The following is a 20,732-nucleotide window of genomic DNA, read 5'->3' as shown; positions in this document are numbered from 1 at the left end:
TTTCATTCCCCTTCGCTCGTTTTGACTAAATACATTTAGTTTATATAGATTGGAAATTTCATAAAATATCTCTTTTATTATTTTCACTCACCTCCTCTCTTACTCAAAATAAAGGAAGTGCATGATGAAATTTAAAAAAAAACCTTAAAATATAACTTTTAATTTCATCAAATTCTTAAGCCATAACTTTTAATTTTTTGATGCCAGTCATAATATCATATAAACTTTTTTCTGAAAATACGAAAAACCTTTTTAAAAAAATTATAATTTTATAATTCTTTTGAAGTGCGGTCGCACGAGCCATGACCGTGGGCTGAAGTCCAGGCCCACAAAGAAAAAGGCAAGTCATGGTCCAATCCGTATAAAGTGGGAGAAACGTGGGGCCCACCACAAACACAAACCGGAAACTTCAAGTCGACTGCGGTACCCAAAGATCCCAAAGGACCCAGTAAGTCAGAAACCCAAACGCACACAAACACGAATCCTTAAAGAAAAAAACCATGAGAAAAAATATATTCCAAGAACAGACCCAAAAAATATTTAAAAAAAGAAAAAAACACGTTTGTTCTCGAAATCAATGGTCGGATTGGTGTCAAGCATTGTTGCACACAAACACGAAATTAAGTAACGTTTTTCTAAAACTAAAACGAAAAAAAAAAAAGAAAAACAAGAAAAAACAAAAGGGAAAAAATATGGAAGGTGGAGGCATAGTCAGGGGAGTCTACTGTTGGTTTGTTTTCTTCTTTAATCACGATCCTTTTTTACTTTTATTATCGCTTGCATTTATGTATTTCTTTTATTTTTATTTTTATTATTTGCAAAATCTCTCGGGCTTTTTTATTTCTTTGATCCCACGGAATTTAGAGATAGGAATAGAGAGGTAAGAGAGAGAATCTTGTTTCTGGGTTCCCATTCCAAGCCCTAGTTTTCGAGACTTGATTTCTAGGGTTTGCAGCTTCTCTTTGATCTTCAATGGAGGCTACCTCCGATGAAGAAAATCAGAACCGGAATAATACGGCTAATAATATGAATTCCAATGAGGCACAGAGCAAGCCCAAGCGCCAGATGAAGACGCCGTTTCAATTGCAGACCCTGGAAAGGGCGTATGCTTGTATGTATTCTGGTTTTCCTTTTCTGTTATTATTATTATTTTATTTTATGTTTTTTGGTTTTTTTTTTTATGTGATCAGCTTTGATTTTGGTTTGGGTTTGGTGTGGTGAAGTTTGGTTTTTGGTTTGATGTGATGCAAATTTGGTTTTGGCTTTGGTTTGATGTGATTTTTGATCAGTGGAACCGTATCCGACGGAGGCGTCGCGAGCAGAGCTGTCGGAGAAATTAGGGTTGTCAGACAGGCAATTACAGATGTGGTTTTGTCACCGGAGGTTGAAGGATAAGAAAGAGGGACAGGCAAAGGAGGCGGCGTCAAAGAAGCCAAGGAATGCCGTGGCTGAGGAGTTTGAGGATGAGGCACGAAGCGAACACGGGTCGCATTCTGGGTCTGGGTCCCTGTCGGGGTCCAGCCCGTTGGGTTATGGGCAGTTGCCACAGGTGCTCTCTGGAAATATGGGGCCAATGGGGCGAAGGTCTTATGAGTCACCCCAATCGATATTTGAGCTGAGAGTGATTGCTTCTGTGGAGGCCCAGTTGGGCGAGCCGTTGAGGGATGATGGTCCAATTCTCGGCATGGAGTTTGATCCATTACCCCCTGATGCGTTTGGGGCTCCTATTGGTATTACTAATAAGTATTGTTACTGATTTTGCTGTATATTTGTTGATCATTTGTTTAGGTTTTACTAAATTGGTGAACAAGGAAATGCATTTGTTGTACATGAGATTTGGCTGTATATTTGTTACTTATCAAAAAGGTTTTACTAAATTGGTGAACAAGGAAATGCATTTGTTGTACATGAGATTTGGTTTTGCAGTAGTTCAAGAGCTAGTTTTTGCTAGATATTATATCTATTTCTATTTTCTTATCCCTAATTATCAGTATTTTTTTTATCCATGTGTTTGGAACAGCTTCTTGTTGCTGATAAATTAATTGTTTATCTATGTTTCAATTATATATTTCTTGTATTTGAAATGTTTCATCTTCTTATTGTTTTGGCATTGCATGTGCAGCAGCAATTGTGGAGCACCAAAAGCAATCAGCATACTGTTACGAGGAGAAAGTATACGAGCATCGTGATGCCAAATCAAAAAAAGTTGGTTCTCTATTTTCTTTAGTTTATGAATTTGCATACTATGCAGTGTTTGATGAATTTGGTGATGAATGAGATGGTCAATGTTTTGTTGGTTATAAATCTATGATAAGGTGAAGATGTTAAAAAATTCACTGGGCATTCTGTATGTTTTTATCTTTTTCAATGGTGACCTTGTGTTTCGATCATATTTGCATGGCATTCTTGCATTGTACAGTTTTCTTTGCAAGCTTATTTTTCTCAGACATTGAAGAAGTGATGAATCTCAAAAATTTGTAGCAGTCCAAGTCTACAGCTGGACTTGTTAATATGCTTGTTTACACTGTTTATTTTCTAGTATGATTGTTCTTCTAGGTATCTTTCTTCAATGTACTAGCATTGGTTTATGTCACATAGGCGAATTACAAAGAAAAATCATAAAGCTGACTAATAGGCTGTCAGGTTCAGTCTTCAGTTTCTGATTGTTATATATTCTAAGCCCCCCACCTCATTTTCAACACAACACAGACACACTCAATTAAAAGGTCATGATGAAAAATCATTAAGTCAACTAATAGACTATCTGGTTCAGTCCTCACCATCTGATTCCTATTTAGAATATGATTCCAAGCACCACTGTGCCCCTCCTCTTCCAAGAACAAAAAGGCTTTCTATCTTCATGAACACATGGTTATTTAAATTGCCTATAAAACATTGGAATGAACAATTTGGTAACTTCTGTCTTGTCCTGGTGTACATATTTTTGAAACTTAATTTACTCACCAAATCAATACCTAGTTCACTTGGGTTAAAATCTTGACATCTTATGTATTTCATCCCCAGGCTGCTGCAAGAGCTTTTCATGATCATCCATTTCATCAAGATAAGTCCAGTACTAGACCTGATGCATATGGGCGTGTTGGTCCATCTCACTTCTATGATCGGCCTATTGATGGTCCAAGTTCTGAAACTTCGGCTTTTCTTCATAGAACTGAACCATCTTCTAGAGAATATGGTGAGCAGGGTTATGTATCTCATGCTCGTGTTCTGTCTCAACAAGACAAACAAGAACGCATTCTTTCATCTCCTGGGGATTATGACTCTGTGCCACGGTCTGATTCCTTCATGAATAGTGGAAAAGATGCTCAGTTTAGTGGTCATTCTATAGGACCCGAAAATTCATATGTATTATCTGACAGGCAAATAACGCATAACGGTGATGTTTTGAGGATGGATAGGAAACGAAAGGTATGCTAGTGTAGTTAAAATTAGTTTATGTACAGTGTGCCTCTTTACCATGGATTAGTTATTTTATTTGTAATAAAAGAACTTATGAATAGCTGCTTCTTGTAGGGTGAAGAAGCTAGAATCACAACTGATGCTGAAGCCCATGAGAAAAGGATCCGGAAAGAGCTTGAGAAACAAGATATTTTGAGGCGAAAGGTTTAATCTTATCTAGAATAAATATTATAAATTGGTGTTGAGGGTGGGGGGGAAGGGGGGGGGGTCTTGGTGAAGTTCTTTGTAAACTAATAGTTATCAATCTTATGTGTTTAGAGAGAAGAGCAAATAAGGAAAGAAATGGAAAGGCATGACCGTGAAAGACGGAAGGAAGAAGAGAGGTTGATGCGTGAAAGGCAGCGGGAGGTTGAGAGGTTGCAGCGCGAACAGAGACGTGAAATTGAACGAAGGGAAAAATTTTTGCAAAAAGAATCTCTTAGAGTGAGACTAGTGGCTTATAATGTACCTTTTTCTCCCTAATATTGCAATTTTACAGGATAAATGATCATAACACACTCTCTTTACCTTGTTCCCGCTCTTTCTTCTCTTCCTTTTTCTCCTCTTCCTTTTTCCTATAGGCTGAGAAAAGGAGGCAAAAGGAGGAGCTTCGCAGGGAAAAGGAGGCAGTGAGACTCAAAGCTTCAATTGAAAAGGCAACTGCACGTAGAATTGCTAGAGAATCCATGGAACTTATTGAAGATGACCGTTTGGAACTGATGGAATTGGCTGCCGCAAGCAAAGGGCTGCCCTCAATTGTTTCTCTTGACCATGACACTTTGCAAAACCTCGAGTCATTCAGAGGTAACCGTTGCTTCTCGTATTCCAAAGTAAATTACCATTTTGAGTTACCCATTATGCATTCACATATTTGCTTTTCATTACCACTTAATGCATTTATGTAATAATTTCTCGATGACCCTACATTTGGTTCTAAAAAACTGAAGAAGTTGAAAGAAAACAGAATTCTGAATCTTGTGTTTAATGTTGATTTGGTTTTTCTTGTGGCTCAGCTGAGCAGTCATTTTCCTTTTACTTAGGCCCCAGATGATGAAAATGTAACATTAAAAACTTTATTTATTTTTTTTCTTTTCTACACTTCCTTAGAAACCAAACAGAGCTTGAGATTATGTATACAGTGGAAAAAGTTTATGATATTCTGGTGGTAGTTCTTTCCTATACGAGTTTGGAAGCAGTGAAGAATCCCTAAATGCTTTAAGAACAGAGCCTGACATAAGCTGGCTTAAGCTTGTGGGTTTTTTGCGTTTTTATTTTTATCATTGTCAATCTTTGGGTTATTTCTTTTTCATCACTTTTAATTTTTTCTTCTTTCTCATCCATGGCTGACAAATCATCTTGTACATCGTCATGTCGATATGATCTTTTTTAACCTGAGACGTGGATAAGCTGTGTTAGCTTTTGAATTCTATAAAAGATCACATAATGGGTTCAAAAATTTTTATCTTCAGTTTCGATCTGTATCATATGGTAGGTTTAAATGAGCAGACTAGTTCTTTTGAGCTGTTCTCTTAAGCGCATGGAGAAACCTATGATACCTAATGTTCTGTCTTGCAAATTCTTGAAATCTCAGTTTTACAAGAGGAAAGAGGCCAACATCAGCTGGTAACCAAATAGAAAAACCAGCGAGCTAGATACATTTTAATCCCCTTCCAGTCATTTTATATAGCATTCTTTAGGCATACCCCCTCACAGTATTCACAAGAGACCTCTTCCAATGAGGAAAGCTCCATTTGTCTACCACATTAATAGGTATCTAGAGTAGCTCTCTTTTCAAATCCCTTAACAAGTTTGAGGGGAGGTAGGTTTAAGTGCACCTTTTTCATAGCTGCTAAAACTTCTGATGTGCCAGCTCAAACTGGGAAGACCCGAACAATCATACCACTAACAAACAGTAAGCACACAAAAAGGTGCCCACCTGACTATGGATGAATTTGTTGGTACAGTATGCTTTCTGTAAATTTATATGACACTCATTGATAAGCACCATATCTCTCTGGTAAAGTTGTGTGGCATACCCTCTGGCTAGTGTGCACTGTCTCTGGCATAAAAGTCATGATCCATGTCAGTAGGATGCTCCATGTGCCTAAAAGGAAAGTATAGAAGAGCCATATGATTTTCCTTTTGAATCATATGGAATTTCTAAACTTTTCCACTAAATAGAGCTCTCTTTTCAAATATGGCATAAATTTTGTTTTCTTTCCATGTAGCTGTAAAAATTTTTGAGATTCAGTCCAAATTTATCTGAACATCATGCTGCTTCTTGGCATCCCTTGGGTCATATGATTGCTTTGTTTGGACCATAAATCCCCTTGGTTGATTTCCATGTTCTGTTTGGGCCTTAAATTCCATAGCGGTGTTTTTGTATGAGAGAAGATTCAGATGGACAGGGGATTTGAGCAGAAATTTGAATACCATGGATTATATCAGTTCTGAATTAGTGTAGTTGCTTATCATGATTGCCATGCCGGAAGGATAGTAGTAGTGCTGCAATTGGTGTTGGGTGGTTGTCGTCAGTCTTGACATTGGCATTGATGGCCTTGGCTATGTGATGGAAGTGAACAGATAGGTGGTTGGGTGGTTGTAATGGGGCTGGAGGCATCTAGGTGGAGGTGACAATAGAGTTGGTATTGGTGGTGGCAAGCGGTGTGGTGGAAGTGATAGCAGCAGAGAAGGGGTGTGTTTCTGAGCATGGAGATGATTGTAGTTATGATAGCAATAATGATTGTGGTGGTGGAGTTTATTTCATATTCCTTTACTCATATTCTCAAGAAACTTTTTTGAACTTATTTCCAGTTTAATGTATAAAAATTCCTGGAAGCTAAATTTATTTCACATATAAAAAAATTGGAGCTTAAATGTTTTTCAAAGGGTGAAATCTCACATTCTAAGACAATCTGAATCTTTGACAATGTTCTACATTATGTTATGAGTTAAGTATTATTTTTTGTTTTGTTTGGTTTGTCTTGCTTTGTTGTCTGCCGTAGTTACTCATTAAAATCATCTGAGCTGCTGTAACACAGTTCTTGTGCTTCAGATCTTTTGAGTGTGTTCCCACCCACGTCAGTGCAATTAAGAAGGCCGTTTGCAGTTCAACCTTGGGATGATTCAGAGGAGAATATTGGGAACCTTCTCATGGTACGTCCAAAGGGAAGTTCTATTTCCCTTCTGCTTTGGCAGGGGAAACCATGTACTGGAAAATGAACTAAGCATGTATCTTAATATTGCATTCCTAATGTATTTTCTGTATTTCTTTTCAAAAATCCATGGTAGTTTGTCCTTTTTATAAAAAAACTGGGATGCTATATAATTTTTTATACTTTTCTGTAAATTTTTCTGTGTCTTGCAGGTAATCTAGGAAAAAACCCTTCAACCTTGATGTTGCATTATTTTTCATCTCATTTAGCCTTCCAAATATGCCTATTTCTGTGAAACTACACATGCACTTTCCTGCTTACACCATCCTAGTATAACTATAATTTCTACAAACACATTAATGGTGCGGTCCCTTTCACTGTTGATGCTATCATGTATCACGCATTTATCTGTCTTGTTAGAAATTAAATTCCAGAATTATTTCATTGGCTTATTGACATGTAATTATGTCTTAAAACTTTAGTTGGAACTATAAATATAATGCTCTCTCTGCTACATATTCCTTGTCTCACTGTTATTTAGGTAAAAGTGTAATTTTGTCTAAAATCATGTATATAGCATGTCTGATCTTGAGGTTTAAGGACACTGTTTTTTCCCCAGGTCTGGAGATTTTTAATCACTTTTGCCGATGTGCTTCAGTTATGGCCTTTTACTCTTGATGAGTTTGTCCAAGCTTTTCATGACTATGTGAGTTCTCCATGAGGTTTTTGTTTTCAATTTTATGCATATTAATTTAATTTCTGCTTTTGCCTTCTCTTTGCCTTTTCACATATTTCTATACCATATTAATCTCAGGATTCAAGATTGATGGGTGAGATACATATTGCTCTTGTAAAGTTGATAATAAAAGATATTGAAGATGTTGCTAGGACACCATCTCTTGGATTAGGAACAAATCAAAATACTGCTGCTGGTCCAGAAGGTGGCCATCCACACATTGTTGAAGGGGTAATACCAGCTCCATATATGAATACCATGGTTTTATTAGTAATTTTTTGGTGCGCTAGTTTCTCTGTATTGTGGAATCATCTATTGACATTTACTTTTCATATCAGGCATATGCATGGGGTTTTGATATCCGGAACTGGCAAAGACACTTGAATCCCTTGACATGGCCTGAAATATTGCGGCAATTTGCGCTCTCTGCAGGATTTGGGCCACAGTTGAAGAAGAGGAGTAGCGAATGGTCATATTCGCGTGAGAACAATGAGGTTCAATTCTATATTTTCTTTTTCTTTTTTCTGACTTTGCAATGAATTTTCTTAGTGAATAATTGTATCTATCAATAATGAGAATGAACTAGATTATTATTCATCATGCACCAGTGTTGATACACACAAGAAAAGGCACAATTAAATGCAACATGCTAAATGTGCCATGTCAATGCTCTAGTGGATGATGGAAAGTCATGATCTATGCTGGATATTGATAATACTTGGCAAGATGAAAGATGAAATAAAATTAACTAGTGTCTCACCAAAAGAGAGGTTTGTTAATGTTGAGAGAGAGAGAGAGAAAGGAGAAAAACCTTATTCTCATTCATTGTAATCTCTACTTACAATTGAGAGATATATATATACAAGGCTAGGAGTCCTAACTACCATACATGTGACCTATATTAACAAGGAAAGATAGTATACTATACATACATTATATTCAACACTCCCCCTCAAGCTGGAGCATATATGTCATATGCACCAAGCTTGTTACAAATATATTTAATCCTAGGACCTCTGAGAGATTTAGTGAAGATGTCTGCTAGTTGATCATTTGAATTGACAAAACTTGTAGCAACACATCCTGATGCGATCTTCTCTCTAATGAAATGACAGTCAACTTCAATATGCTTGGTCCTTTCATGAAAGACTGGATTGGATGCAATATGTAATGCGGCCTGGTTATCACAGATGAGTTTCATCTGTTCATCCTTTCCAAATCTCAACTCCTGAAGAAGATGTCTCAACCATATGAGTTCACATGTTGCCAAAGCCATAGCTCGATACTCGGCTTCAGCGCTAGATCTGGCCACTACATCTTGTTTCTTACTCTTCCAAGATATTAGATTACCTCCAATAAAAACACAGTACCCTGAAGTGGAACGTCTATCTGTGGGTGAGCCAGCCCAATCTGCATCTGTGTAACCAACAACTTGAGTATGACCTCTGTTCTCGTACAATACACCTTGGCCTGGTGTACTTTTGATATATCGAAGAATACGGATTACGGCATCCCAATGGCTATCACATGGTGACTGTAGGAATTGACTAACAACACTCACAGAAAAAGAAATGTCTGGACGAGTAATGGTGAGATAGTTCAATTTACCTACGAGCCGTCGATATCTCCCGGGGTCTCCTAAAGGCTCTCCCTGTCCTGGTACAAGTTTGACATTCGGATCCATAGGTGTGTCTACCGGTTTACAGTCTAACATACCGGTTTCTTCCAGGATGTCTAAAGCATACTTCCTTTGGGAAAGGACCACACCAGAACTGGATTGAGCTATCTCAATTCCCAAGAAATACTTGAGTTTCCCCAAGTCTTTGGTCTGAAAGTGGGTAAAAAGATGTTGCTTTAGTTTCTGAATACCATCCTGATCACTGCCTGTAATGACGATGTCGTCCACATAAACAACCAGATAAATACACTGCCCCAAGGAGTTATGATGATAAAAAACTGAATGGTCTGCTGTACTGCGAAGCATGCCAAACTCTTGAACAACAGAACTAAAACGGCTAAACCATGCTCGAGGAGATTGTTTCAAGCCATATAGAGAGCGGCGTAACCTGCACACTAAACCAGACTCCCCCTGAGCAACAAAACCAGGAGGTTGCTCCATATAAACTTCCTCAGCAAGATCACCATGAAGGAAGGCATTTTTAATATCCAACTGATAAAGAGGCCAAGAACACATAGCAGCCATGGACAGAAGCAAGCGGACAGAAGCAATCTTGGCAACAGGGGAGAATGTGTCACCATAATCAGAACCATAAACTTGAGTATAGCCTTTAGCAACTAAGCGGGCCTTAAGGCGATCAACCTGACCATCAGGACCAACCTTAACTGCATAGACCCAACGACAACCAACTGTAGATTTACCAGAGGGTAAAACAACAAGATCCCAAGTGCCATTAGAGTGCAGAGCAGCCATTTCATCCACCATTGCCTGTCGCCAGCCTGGATGGGAAAGAGCTTCAGGGGTGCTCTTTGGAAGAGAAACAGAGGATAAAGCAGAAACAAAAGCAGAATAGGGTGAAGATAATCGATGATAACTCAAAAAATTGTAAATAGGATGAGGATTACGAGTAGAGCGAGTACCTTTCCGAACAGTAATGGGTAAGTCATTAGGAGAAGGCAGAGTTGGGGCAGGTGAAGCCGAAGGGATAGGAAGTGAGTCAGCAGGTGCCTCAGGAAAAGGGAGAGGAGCAACGACACGAGGGCGACGATGATAAACCTGAAGTGGTCGAGGGGGCATAGCATCAGGTGGGGAGACAATGGGAATGGGCAAGACTTCAGAAACAGGAAGAGACTCAGAAGTGGTGGAAAAGAATGGTGAGTCCTCAAAGAAGGTGACATCAGCGGAGATAAAGTACCGATGAGTCTCAAGGGAATAACAACGATAACCCTTCTGAAGTCTGGAATATCCCAAGAAGAGGCACTTCATGGCTTTGGCGGAAAGCTTGTCCTGTCCAGGAGTGAGAATATGAACAAAGCAAGTACAACCAAAGACACGAGGAGGAAGGAAATAAAGTGGTTGGTCAGGGAAAAGAAGGGAGTGAGGAATCTGATCGTGTAAGACAGAGGAGGGCATACGATTAATCAAATAACAAGCGGTAAGAACAGCGTCCCCCCAAAAATGAAAAGGAACATGATTATGGAGGAGGAGAGTACGAGCTGTCTCAACAAGATGTCGATTCTTGCGTTCAGCTACCCCATTTTGTTGAGGAGTATGAGCACAAGAAGACTGATGAAGAATCCCATGATGAGACATAAACGAAGTAAATTGGGCTGAAAAATATTCCCTGGCATTGTCACTGCGTAACACACGAATAGAAATATTGAACTGGGTTTGGATTTCAGTATAAAATTTCTGGAAAATAGAGAATAACTCAGCTCGATTTTTCATTAAGAATAACCAAGTACATCGAGAATAGTCATCAATGAAAGTGACAAAATACTGAAATCCTAAAGTAGACGCAGTCCGACAAGGACCCCAAACATCAGTGTGGACAAGCTCAAAAGGAGACTTTGCCCGATTATTCAAACGCTTTGGGAACGAGACACGAGTATGTTTCCCAAGCTGACATGACTCACACGGAAGCGACGACAAAGTTGAAAAACGAAGAACCATCTTCTGGAACTTGGAGAGACTAGGGTGGCCCAGACGATTATGAATGAGGAGAGGAGCATCAGTGGAAATGCAAACTGCAGGAGATGAATCTGAGGTGAGGTGATAGAGGCCTTGAGACTCACTTCCTATGCCAATCGTCTTCCCCGTACTCCGGTCCTGCAAGGTCACAAATTTATCAGAAAAGGTAATAGAGCAATTAAGAGTACGAGTGATTTTGCTGATGGAAATAAGATTAAAAGGACATTCAGGAGTATAAAGGACAGAAGTGAGAGGTAGAGAAGGCAAAGGAAGGGTCAAACCAATACCTTTAGCCACAGTTTGAGAACCATTAGCTAAGGTAACAGTAGGTAAATCAGAGGTAGTAGTAATAGAGGAGAAAAGATCCTTATTACCAGATAGGTGATCAGATGCTCCAGAATCTAGAATCCAGGGTCCAAGAGAAGATGTGTGGGTAAGGCAGGCAGAGGCATTACCAGGCTGGGCAACAGAGGCAATAGAAGCCTGAGATGTCTGAGATGCGGAGGAGCTCGGAGGCTGAGGCAGCGGAGAATCAGAGGACTGGGCCATATGGGCAGTGCGAGGAGGTCTTCCATGTAACTGATAGCAACGATTGCGAGTGTGGCCAAGTTTATTGCAATAGGTGCAATGAGGACGTTGGCCTCTACCTCGGGTACCACTGCGTCCTCCTCGAGAGGTAGTTTGAGAAACTAACACAGAAGAATCTGAAGCGCTATCAGATGGCAAAGTCTGAGTGGACGAGATACGGAGGAGGCGAGCAAACACATCATCCAAGGACGGAACTGATGAACTACCAAGAATCTGATCACGAATAGGCTCAAGATCCGGACGGAGGCCGATAAGAGTAAGGACCATGAAGAACTTGTCAAGCTGTGTTTGTTAAGCCCCAACATCAGGAGTAAGAGGCATCACAGTCAAGAACTGCTCCTTAAGAGAGGCAATCTGGCCAATATAAGTAGATAGATCCAAGTCCTGTTGGCTGAGATGGACAATAGCAGAAGCCACCTTATAAAGACGCTGGATATCATTCGTGTATAATCCTTTGGCCTGAGTCCAAAATTTAAAACAAGTTTTATAGGCCTGAAGATGAAGAAGAATTCGGGGATCAACCGATTGCCATAATACACTACACAACTGTGCATCTATCTTCCTCCACTGTACGCGGTTGACCTCAGGGATATCTGCCTCCTGTGTAATCAAGTGATCCTCATATCCTTGACCCATAAACCAAAGTTCAACAGAGGCAGACCAGGAAAGATAATTTTCACTCCCAACTAATTTCTCCGAAGTAATCATAGGAGATCCAGATATGACAGAGGAAAAAATGGAAGCTTTAGTAGCCATATCCACTTATCTGGAGAATGAAGTATGTTTGGATCGAAGAGAGCCCTAATACGGCTTCAGATTGCAGCGTGGCACCACCGAAAAAGGGAGACGGCCTCAGATCGCGGTGTGGTACCACCAGAAAGGGAGAAGAACACTTCCCAAGGCACGTGCAGGGATTGGAGTGGAGAAAAAGTGGTCGGAGCTTCGCCGAAAAGACTGTTTGGAGGGCCGACGGAGACAAAAATCCCCAAAAGAGGTACGTGCAGGGCTCGGATGGGAGAACCAGGGAGGTGGGAAGGCTGATCGGCGTCAGGCGAAGCTGGAGGAGGAGGCGCGTCGCCGGAAAAGCTCTCACGCGCCCCCACGCGCCGGCGCGTGAGATTCAACCGCCGGCCGGAAAATTGCGCGTGGCCTGCGCGTGGCTGCTCTTTTGGTGCTGGTGCCTTCACAAAAGTTGGAGATCTCCTCCAGGCGCTCCTTCTGGTATGGTCGGTGTCGGAAAAATAGGTCGCCGGGAAATTTCGCCGGAAAATTTCGCCGGAAAATTTGCCAGCGGTGAGTGGTTTCTAACGACGATCCGACTGACCGGAAAGTATTGGGAGATGGGGAAGGTGACCGGAAAGAAACACGGTCACCGGAAGGTTTCCCGGAGTTGATGACAAGGAAAACAGGAAAGAATTAGGTTTTCTTCCTTGGCTCTGATACCATGTTGAGAGAGAGAGAGAGAAAGGAGAAAAACCTTATTCTCATTCATTGTAATCTCTACTTACAATTGAGAGATATATATATACAAGGCTAGGAGTCCTAACTACCATACATGTGACCTATATTAACAAGGAAAGATAGTATACTATACATACATTATATTCAACAGTTAAAATAATCTGCAAGGTATTGTTAGTCATCTAACCTCTTGTGTTGGTAATTTGATGAGGATGCTGGTTTTGCCTCCATTATACAGTGTTCAATTGGAGCATGTACCACAAGTTATTTTACTTCTTGTATAGGCTGGACAACATTGGTTCCTTTGTGAAGCATTATGATAAGCAATTACAGAAATTGAGTTGATTTCTAGGTGGATTTGTTTACCGATTTCCCTCTTCTCCAACAGCCTCCAATGTTGTATTAATTATGATTTGGGTGGAAGCATGTTGTATAACGTAGGTGCTCAAATATGTCTGATAATGAATAATGGCAAGGACAACTTAGCCATAATAAATTTTTTATTAGATGTTCCACCATCACTTATTGTTTGCCTAGGCAATGAGAATAATTAGATGTTAATGTTTGGGAATTGCCTTTTTATCTTTTTGATTTAATTATGGATGAGTTTATTTCTTTCTGCAGATTAAAGGTTGTGAAGATATAGTTTCTACCTTACGCAATGGTTCGGCAGCTGTCAATGCAGTTGCAATCATGAAAGGAAAAGGTTTTTCCCTCTCACGCCGATCCAGGCATCGGTTGACACCTGGAACAGTCAAATTTGCTGTTTTTCATGTTCTTTCACTTGAGGGTAGCAAGGGGCTAACAATATTAGAACTTGCAGACAAGATTCAGGTAGTAATTATTTGTAATTTTGAATAAGATCTTTTGTCCTTTATTCTTCTCTGATTTAAATTTGTTTGCTTGCAAGAAATCTGGACTTCGAGACTTGACAAGAAGCAAGGCGCCTGAGGCATCCATATCTGCTGCTCTATCACGGGATGCAGCCCTATTTGAAAGAACAGCTCCATGTACATATTGTGTACGACCAACTTTTAGAAAGGATCCCGCTGATGCTGAGAAAGTACTTTCAGCTGCTAGGGAGAAAGTTCATGTATTTGAAAATGGGTTTTTAGCTGGAGAAGATGTTGATGATGTTGAAAGAGATGACGATTCTGAATGTGATGTTGCAGAGGGTCCTGAAGTTGATGATTTAGGCACTCCATCAAATGCAAACAAAAACACCATCCATCTTAATAATGGGGGAAGCACTTGTTCAGGAAATGGCAAAGAGAATGCTTGTAATGATGTAATAAATCCACAAAATGAAGTTGTCAAGGATTTTTCTTCACCCCTTTCAAGTGGCACGAAGGTTACAACCACTGCAAGTATTACACTTAATCAATATGGTGCAGGCAATCCTGATCAAGAAAACGTAGAGATTGATGAAAGCAACTCAGGTGAACCATGGGTTCAAGGACTTGCAGAAGGGGAATACTCTGATCTCAGTGTTGAGGAGCGTCTTAATGCCCTGGTTGCCTTAATTGGTGTTGCAAATGAGGGAAACACTATTCGTGCTGTTCTTGAGGTTATCTTCCCTTTTCAATTCTCTGATCTGTTAAATTGCTTTATCATCTAGTTTTATTTATTTACATGTTTAAGTTTTTGTTTTGTTTTGACTTGTCCTTTTTTTTTTTTTTTGTTGTCATTTTCCAATTATCATTGTGTCTGATATCAAGAGTTTTGCAGGACCGCTTGGAAGCTGCAATAGCCCTTAAAAAGCAAATGTGGGCGGAGGCACAACTGGATAAAAAACGATTGAAAGAAGAGAATATAACTAAAGTACAGTATACATCTTGTATAGCGAGCAAGGCTGATATGAAACCTACTAGTGCTGCAGCAGAGGGCAGCCAGAGCCCATTGCCTGTTGATAATAAAAATAATGAGGCATCTCTTAACACTGCAGTAGGCCAAAAACCTTCTGTCAGTTCACACAATGTTCAGAATCACCTTAGTACATTGCCTACTGAAGGAACCTCAATAGTTCAAGAGTCGACAGTTCCGAATAACTTCATATCTCAACATGGATATGATGCAGAAAGATCACGCTTGCAATTAAAATCTTATATTGCCCACAGAGCAGAAGATGTTTATGTCTACAGGTCATTGCCTCTTGGTCAAGATCGTAGACGTAACAGATACTGGCAGTTTGTTGCATCTGCTTCCAGAAATGACCCTGGTTCCGGCAGGATTTTTGTTGAATTACATGATGGCTATTGGAGGCTTATTAATTCTGAAGAGGTAAATAAACTTGTAGTCATGCACTAACTTGCTTATGTGGCCAATTCTGGAGTGACCTGGCCTACTATTTTTGCAAATTGGCCTTCATCTTAGTATATGTATTAGAAATTTTCTTGAACTGGACATCACTTCCAGTCTCATTAATCTGAGCATTGCTTGACCTGGATCATTATAGTACTGTTTATGATAGATATTGGCTGCAATAATGCAGATACAAAATGCCTGGCCACATGCTTTTTAGTCACGTTTCTAGCTGTCTTGAGAGGCCAATGATAAAAGGGCAAGCCTCCAGAACCTAAATGTGGAACCCTAAATATGCAAGCTGCTCCTTTTCTTATAATAAAAGCTGGCATCCAAATGGAGGAATTAGAAGGGGAAAACATAACTTTGTTCTATTGTTATACCATCTCATCAAAGAAGAGGAATTTAGAATAGAAAAATGTAACTTTTTTATTGTTATGCCTCAGATTGGCTTTCTTTTTTCCTTTTTCCTTGAAGGCACACCTTTTCTCCTTATGTGGGATAACATGTCTCTTTTGATGGGGGTAGGAAAATTTTACTGTCTCCCAACTAAGAATGGGAAAAAGAGCTTATGGTGATCAGGGAGAAGAATCTTTTCCCATCAAGAAATAAAGGACAATTCCTTGAGCCATAGGTGTGGCATTATTTTTTGCGTTTTTCTTTTTTCCTTTAGCCTTGGGATAAGTCATGCATCATGTCCTTTATAAGTATAAATTGATCCTTGCCAGTGTTAGGGGACATTTTCATATTGAATTTTCTCAAATCTCTAAGTTCTATGTTGTTGAATTATTTAAATCTCATTATTTGAACTTTTTTGGATCAATTGCTTTATCATTATATGAGCTAAACAATTCTCTGTTGAAATTAAATTCTCATCATTTGAACTTATTTAGATCAATTGCTTTATCATTATATAAGCTAAATACTATGCATCTGGTCTCTATTATTATTTATTGAGTTTGATCTGCATGTAGGCCTTCGATGCTCTTATCACATCTTTGGATACACGAGGGATTAGGGAATCTCACTTGCACGCAATGCTGCAAAAAATTGAGATGGCTTTCAAGGAAAATGTTAGAAGAAATTCTCAGTGTGTTGACAATGTGGGCCAAACTAGAACTACTGTAAAGAATGAAAATACTGAAACGGATTCCAATCCTGATTGCATTGCTGGCTTTGACAGTCCTAACAGTACAGTTTGTGGTTTAGTATCTGATGCATTGGAGCCTTTATCATCTTTTGGGATTGAACTCGGGAGAAATGAGATGGAGAAAAGGGCTACATTGAAGAGATATCAAGATTTTCAAAAGTGGATGTGGAAAGAATGCTTTAATTCAGAAGCATTATGCTCTATGAAATATGGGAAGAAAAGATGCGCCCAGTTGTTGAGCATTTGTGATTTCTGTTTTGAGTGTTATTTTAATGAAGACAATCACTGTCCTTCTTGTCATAGGACGTTTGGATCCTTTGATAATAATGTACATTTTTTAGAACATGTTATCCAATGTGAAAACAAAAAGAAAACAAACCCTGAGGACTTACATATTTCAGATTCTTCTCTTCCCCTGGGAATCAGATTGCTAAAGGCTCTACTAGCTTTTATTGAGGTAAATAAAATTAACTCAGAATAACAATTGTGTTAGGATTAGGAACCTTATATATATATATAATGCAAACAGTTAAGACTTCATTCTATCATGGCATCTTGTTGTTCAATTTGGACTTAAACCATTTATATTTCTTAATTCTCAGGTTTCTATTCCACTGGACGCTCTGGAGTCTTTTTGGATGGAAGGATATCAAAGAGAGACTTGGGGTATGAAGATACAGACCTCATCATCTATTGAGGATCTTCTACAGGTTTTAAATATTTTTCTTGCTTAATCCTTTGTGCTTTTGATGGCATTCTCATATGCCATAGCCTGTGAGTTATGCTTAATTTTCTGAGTTTTTGCTGTTTCTTGTCTACTTTGAACTCGTATTCAAAGTCAAACCAGTTATTATATTGTTAGATGCCTTCTAATATTATCTTCACCATCTATTTGCCTATCCCAGAGAAAGAGAGAGAGAGAGAGAGAGAGAGAGAATGTGACCTAGGGTTCTTTCGAGAAATATTGGTCAATGCATAATCTAATTAGCGTGAAGGGATTTAGATTCTTATTTCGTATTCAATTTGTATTTCGAAGCTTTCAAGAGCTTTCTTATTTGGATTTGGGTTTTCCTAAAAGTTTGGCTTCTTTGCTTGGGCATGGATTAGGAAAGCAACCAATTTTTATCTAGTTGCTATTCATGTTTGGTATAGTACATTGGAGATCATCAACTTCGTTAGTGGAAAGCGGAAGTGTGGCCTTCCGAAGAGGACAACTGAGGAAAGAGGGGTGAAAATAGTTAATTGTTGCAAGGAACCTTTAGTTTCAAATATGGCCTGTGGACTGAGTCCAGGTACTGGAAGAAGAATCGTGTTGCTTAACTATAGTCACTGGGAATAGGCAAAATCCATTATTGATGGCAGTTGATTTGGTATGTTGGAAATAGTCTAGTATGATTTGTAAGTGTTTGAGAGTTAACATTGTTTGGCAAATAAATGTTAATTTCAATTAGGTGGTTAATAGGGTGCAATTTTGCAGTAAACTTGAAATACTGTCTTGCATTACTCTTTAGTTGCACTTCTCTTATTTGATGTTGGTGTTTCAGAATCATGATCCCATACCTCCTATTTGGCAGCTGTTTAGAGGTGTGGTTTTCTGATTTCGGAATCTTGTGTCTGTTGTGATAACTATAGAACCTTTACATAAGCTTAACAAGTATGCATCATCAACAAACTTAAATATTTTCATTTATGCAACAGTTTATAACCCTTACCAAAAAAAGATGTATGCAATAGTTTCTAATACATAGGAGATGAAACCAAGCATTCTAATTCTTGAATTTGGCATAAGAGAGTTTCTTTGGGAAAATAACATAATAACAATATTCTTGCTGAATTTCTCAATTAACCATTGTAGAATTATTTTTCATAAATACCTAATTATTCCTCTCCATCAGTAATTCAAATTCTGTCTTAAAAAACTTCCACCAGTATGTTGGTTATACATGGAGTATTTTCTCTCCTAGTTGTGATTTATATTATACATTTTTGGTTGCAATGAATTACATTTACATACCATGTATACAAATTCAAATTGCTTATGCAGTGGTTGAATGCCTTCATCAATCTACAAATTTTTTAACCTCCTAAAGGCAAATACTTTCCCTCTCCCAACGTCAAATCTGTTTCCTCTCACACCTGCTTTCTGTCATTTCACTTTCTAAATTTTACACCAATTTCTTTACTTTCAGTATCAATATATACAAATATATTAGATAAGGCTGTGGTTCCATGATGCTATTGTATTAGGTGATATGTCTGATGCTTGTTTAATTCAATCTTTTTTGCAGATTGTCACTTTGTTAGAGGGTGTCATAAAACAGGACCGTTTATCAACAGAGTTCAGGACAACAAAGGAATTGTTGGGCTCCTGTACTTCATCAGGGAATGCTGTATATGATTCTGCTTACACTGGGTCAGTTCCTGTACTTGCATGGATACCACAAACCACGGCAGCTGTGGCTGTCAGACTTTTGGAGCTTGATGCATCTATATCCTACATACATCATGATAAATCCCAATGTCATGATGATAAGAAGGAACTGGGAGAATTCAGAGTGAGTCCACCTCCACCTCCAACCTTCTCCTTTCTTCCGTTGTTTTTTCCTGGTTGCATAGGTGAAAGGGGAAAATTGATTTTCCTTTTCAGTGTCAATTCAGATATGCTAAACAATTATATGGATGTTCTAGTATCCCATATACATTCTTACAAGGAAAACAGGTAGGTATGGTTAGAAACATCCATATAATTGACCCTTGGCCTGTTTGGTATTGTGATAAATATTTGGATGTTCTAATATCCCATATGCTTTTTTATAAAGATGTATAGATTATAAGTTGCTCGTTAGAAACATCAACAATTGATACTTGGGCTGTTGGCCATGTTTTGTTAAATGTGCATTATAGATTTATGTTGAGCTGATGATATAGGCATCCCTAATCTCTTGCATGTCCTAAAAACAAATGATCATCTCAGTTCTCCATTGCTGCAGAAGTTTCCATCAAGGTATGCTCCAGTCAAGAATGCTCAAGAGGTTGAAATCAGTGGATTCCCCCAAGATATCCATAAGAAAGAAGAGAACTGGACTGACCTGGGTAATGGACGTGATAGCTCTAGGCATGGGCAAAGGGGTCGTGGGCGAGGGCGTGGTCGCTTACATGGTGAAAAATGGCAGAGAAGAGTTTCTAGTTCCAGACCGCACACTGGAAAGCATAATGCCAGGGACAATCCGAATTTAAATCAAAGACGAGGACTGCAGGACCGAAGAACTCGCGAACAGGAATCGCAAGGACAGGGTTGTAGGCGAGGACCCCGAACAGTTAGGAGAAGAGCAGATAAAAGGGCTGTCAAGGGGACTCCGCTTGGTCATTTGGGTGACATGGTTAGGCCTAAAGGCAAGGGTGAATCACATAGAAACTTGATCGGGGAGGGATGGGGCAAATTCACAATGATGCAAATGGATAATGCTGATAATCATAGCAGTGGGGATACTGTGGAATCTGACGATAATGCTCCAGAGATGGAACATGAGCATGGGAGCTGGGGGCTGGGTTTTGATGGTGTTTCAGGTGGTCAGACTGGGGATCTAATGGAAGTAAGTGATGAGGATGCAGAGGGTTCTGAAGATGATAATGGGAGTGAAGAGGAAGGTGATGATGACAATTCGGAAGATGCAAATATGAATGAGTGCTCAGATGGACTAGTAAATGGGGTTGGAAATGAAGATCTAGGCACAGAATATGCTACTTCAGAAGATTATAGTGATTGAAATACGAACATTAGTAAGTGGGTGATTGGGTTATTCACTGAAGCATTGGCAGCGGCTCTAATTTGTCATATACATTTTTTAGACGATGCAAACTTCACCAGTAATTTGCCTTGTACATATTTAGAGGGACATAGTATATCTATTTCCCCTTTGCTTTTTCCAATCGGCAGAGGGAGAAAGCACCGGAAAGCCGTGAAGAGGACACTTTTAGATGAATAGATGATTTGCTTTGTAATTCTTTACTTGGAATGAGGGTTGAATTGTAGTATCCCATCCTTCTCATGATTGTACCAAGGGGGGTAAAAAAGAAAAAAGAAAGAATAGAGGAGCTCTATAGAGACCCCACCTTTCCTTTTTAAACTACATTCTCGATTGTATTACTATAAAGTGAAAGATGAAATTTTCATGAAGTTATGGTGCAAATAATATGATTGTCTCAGCTGTCACATTAGGCACTCTGTTGAGG

General features: G+C 39.1%; 1 protein-coding gene across 4 annotated transcripts; it reads left to right on the top strand.

The window, feature by feature from the left end:
- The first annotated feature begins 408 nt into the window (after window positions 1-408).
- On the top strand, window positions 409-20,676 carry LOC100247033 (homeobox-DDT domain protein RLT1). Of its 4 annotated transcripts, none has more exons than XM_002273523.5 (18): window positions 409-1,111; window positions 1,290-1,730; window positions 2,126-2,205; window positions 3,025-3,429; window positions 3,535-3,624; window positions 3,739-3,903; window positions 4,041-4,263; window positions 6,515-6,615; window positions 7,234-7,320; window positions 7,429-7,581; window positions 7,689-7,844; window positions 13,673-13,882; window positions 13,959-14,615; window positions 14,777-15,328; window positions 16,324-16,956; window positions 17,102-17,209; window positions 18,788-19,054; window positions 19,490-20,676. In XM_002273523.5, exons 1-18 carry the CDS (start codon window positions 973-975, stop codon window positions 20,264-20,266), a joined length of 5,244 nt encoding a protein of 1,747 aa, XP_002273559.3. In that variant the 5' UTR covers window positions 409-972; the 3' UTR covers window positions 20,267-20,676. The 4 variants fall into 4 exon arrangements, with proteins under 4 accessions (XP_002273559.3, XP_010655456.1, XP_010655458.1 ...); XM_010657154.3 differs by having other exon boundaries at window positions 2,123-2,205; XM_010657156.3 differs by having other exon boundaries at window positions 2,123-2,205; window positions 19,474-20,676.
- The last annotated feature ends 56 nt before the right edge of the window (window positions 20,677-20,732 follow it).

Source organism: Vitis vinifera, chromosome 10 (assembly GCF_030704535.1).
Source record: "Vitis vinifera cultivar Pinot Noir 40024 chromosome 10, ASM3070453v1".
Lineage (NCBI taxonomy): Eukaryota > Viridiplantae > Streptophyta > Magnoliopsida > Vitales > Vitaceae > Vitis > Vitis vinifera.
Note: the sequence above shows the minus strand (reverse complement) of the source record. Positions and strands in the feature narration are given on the sequence as shown.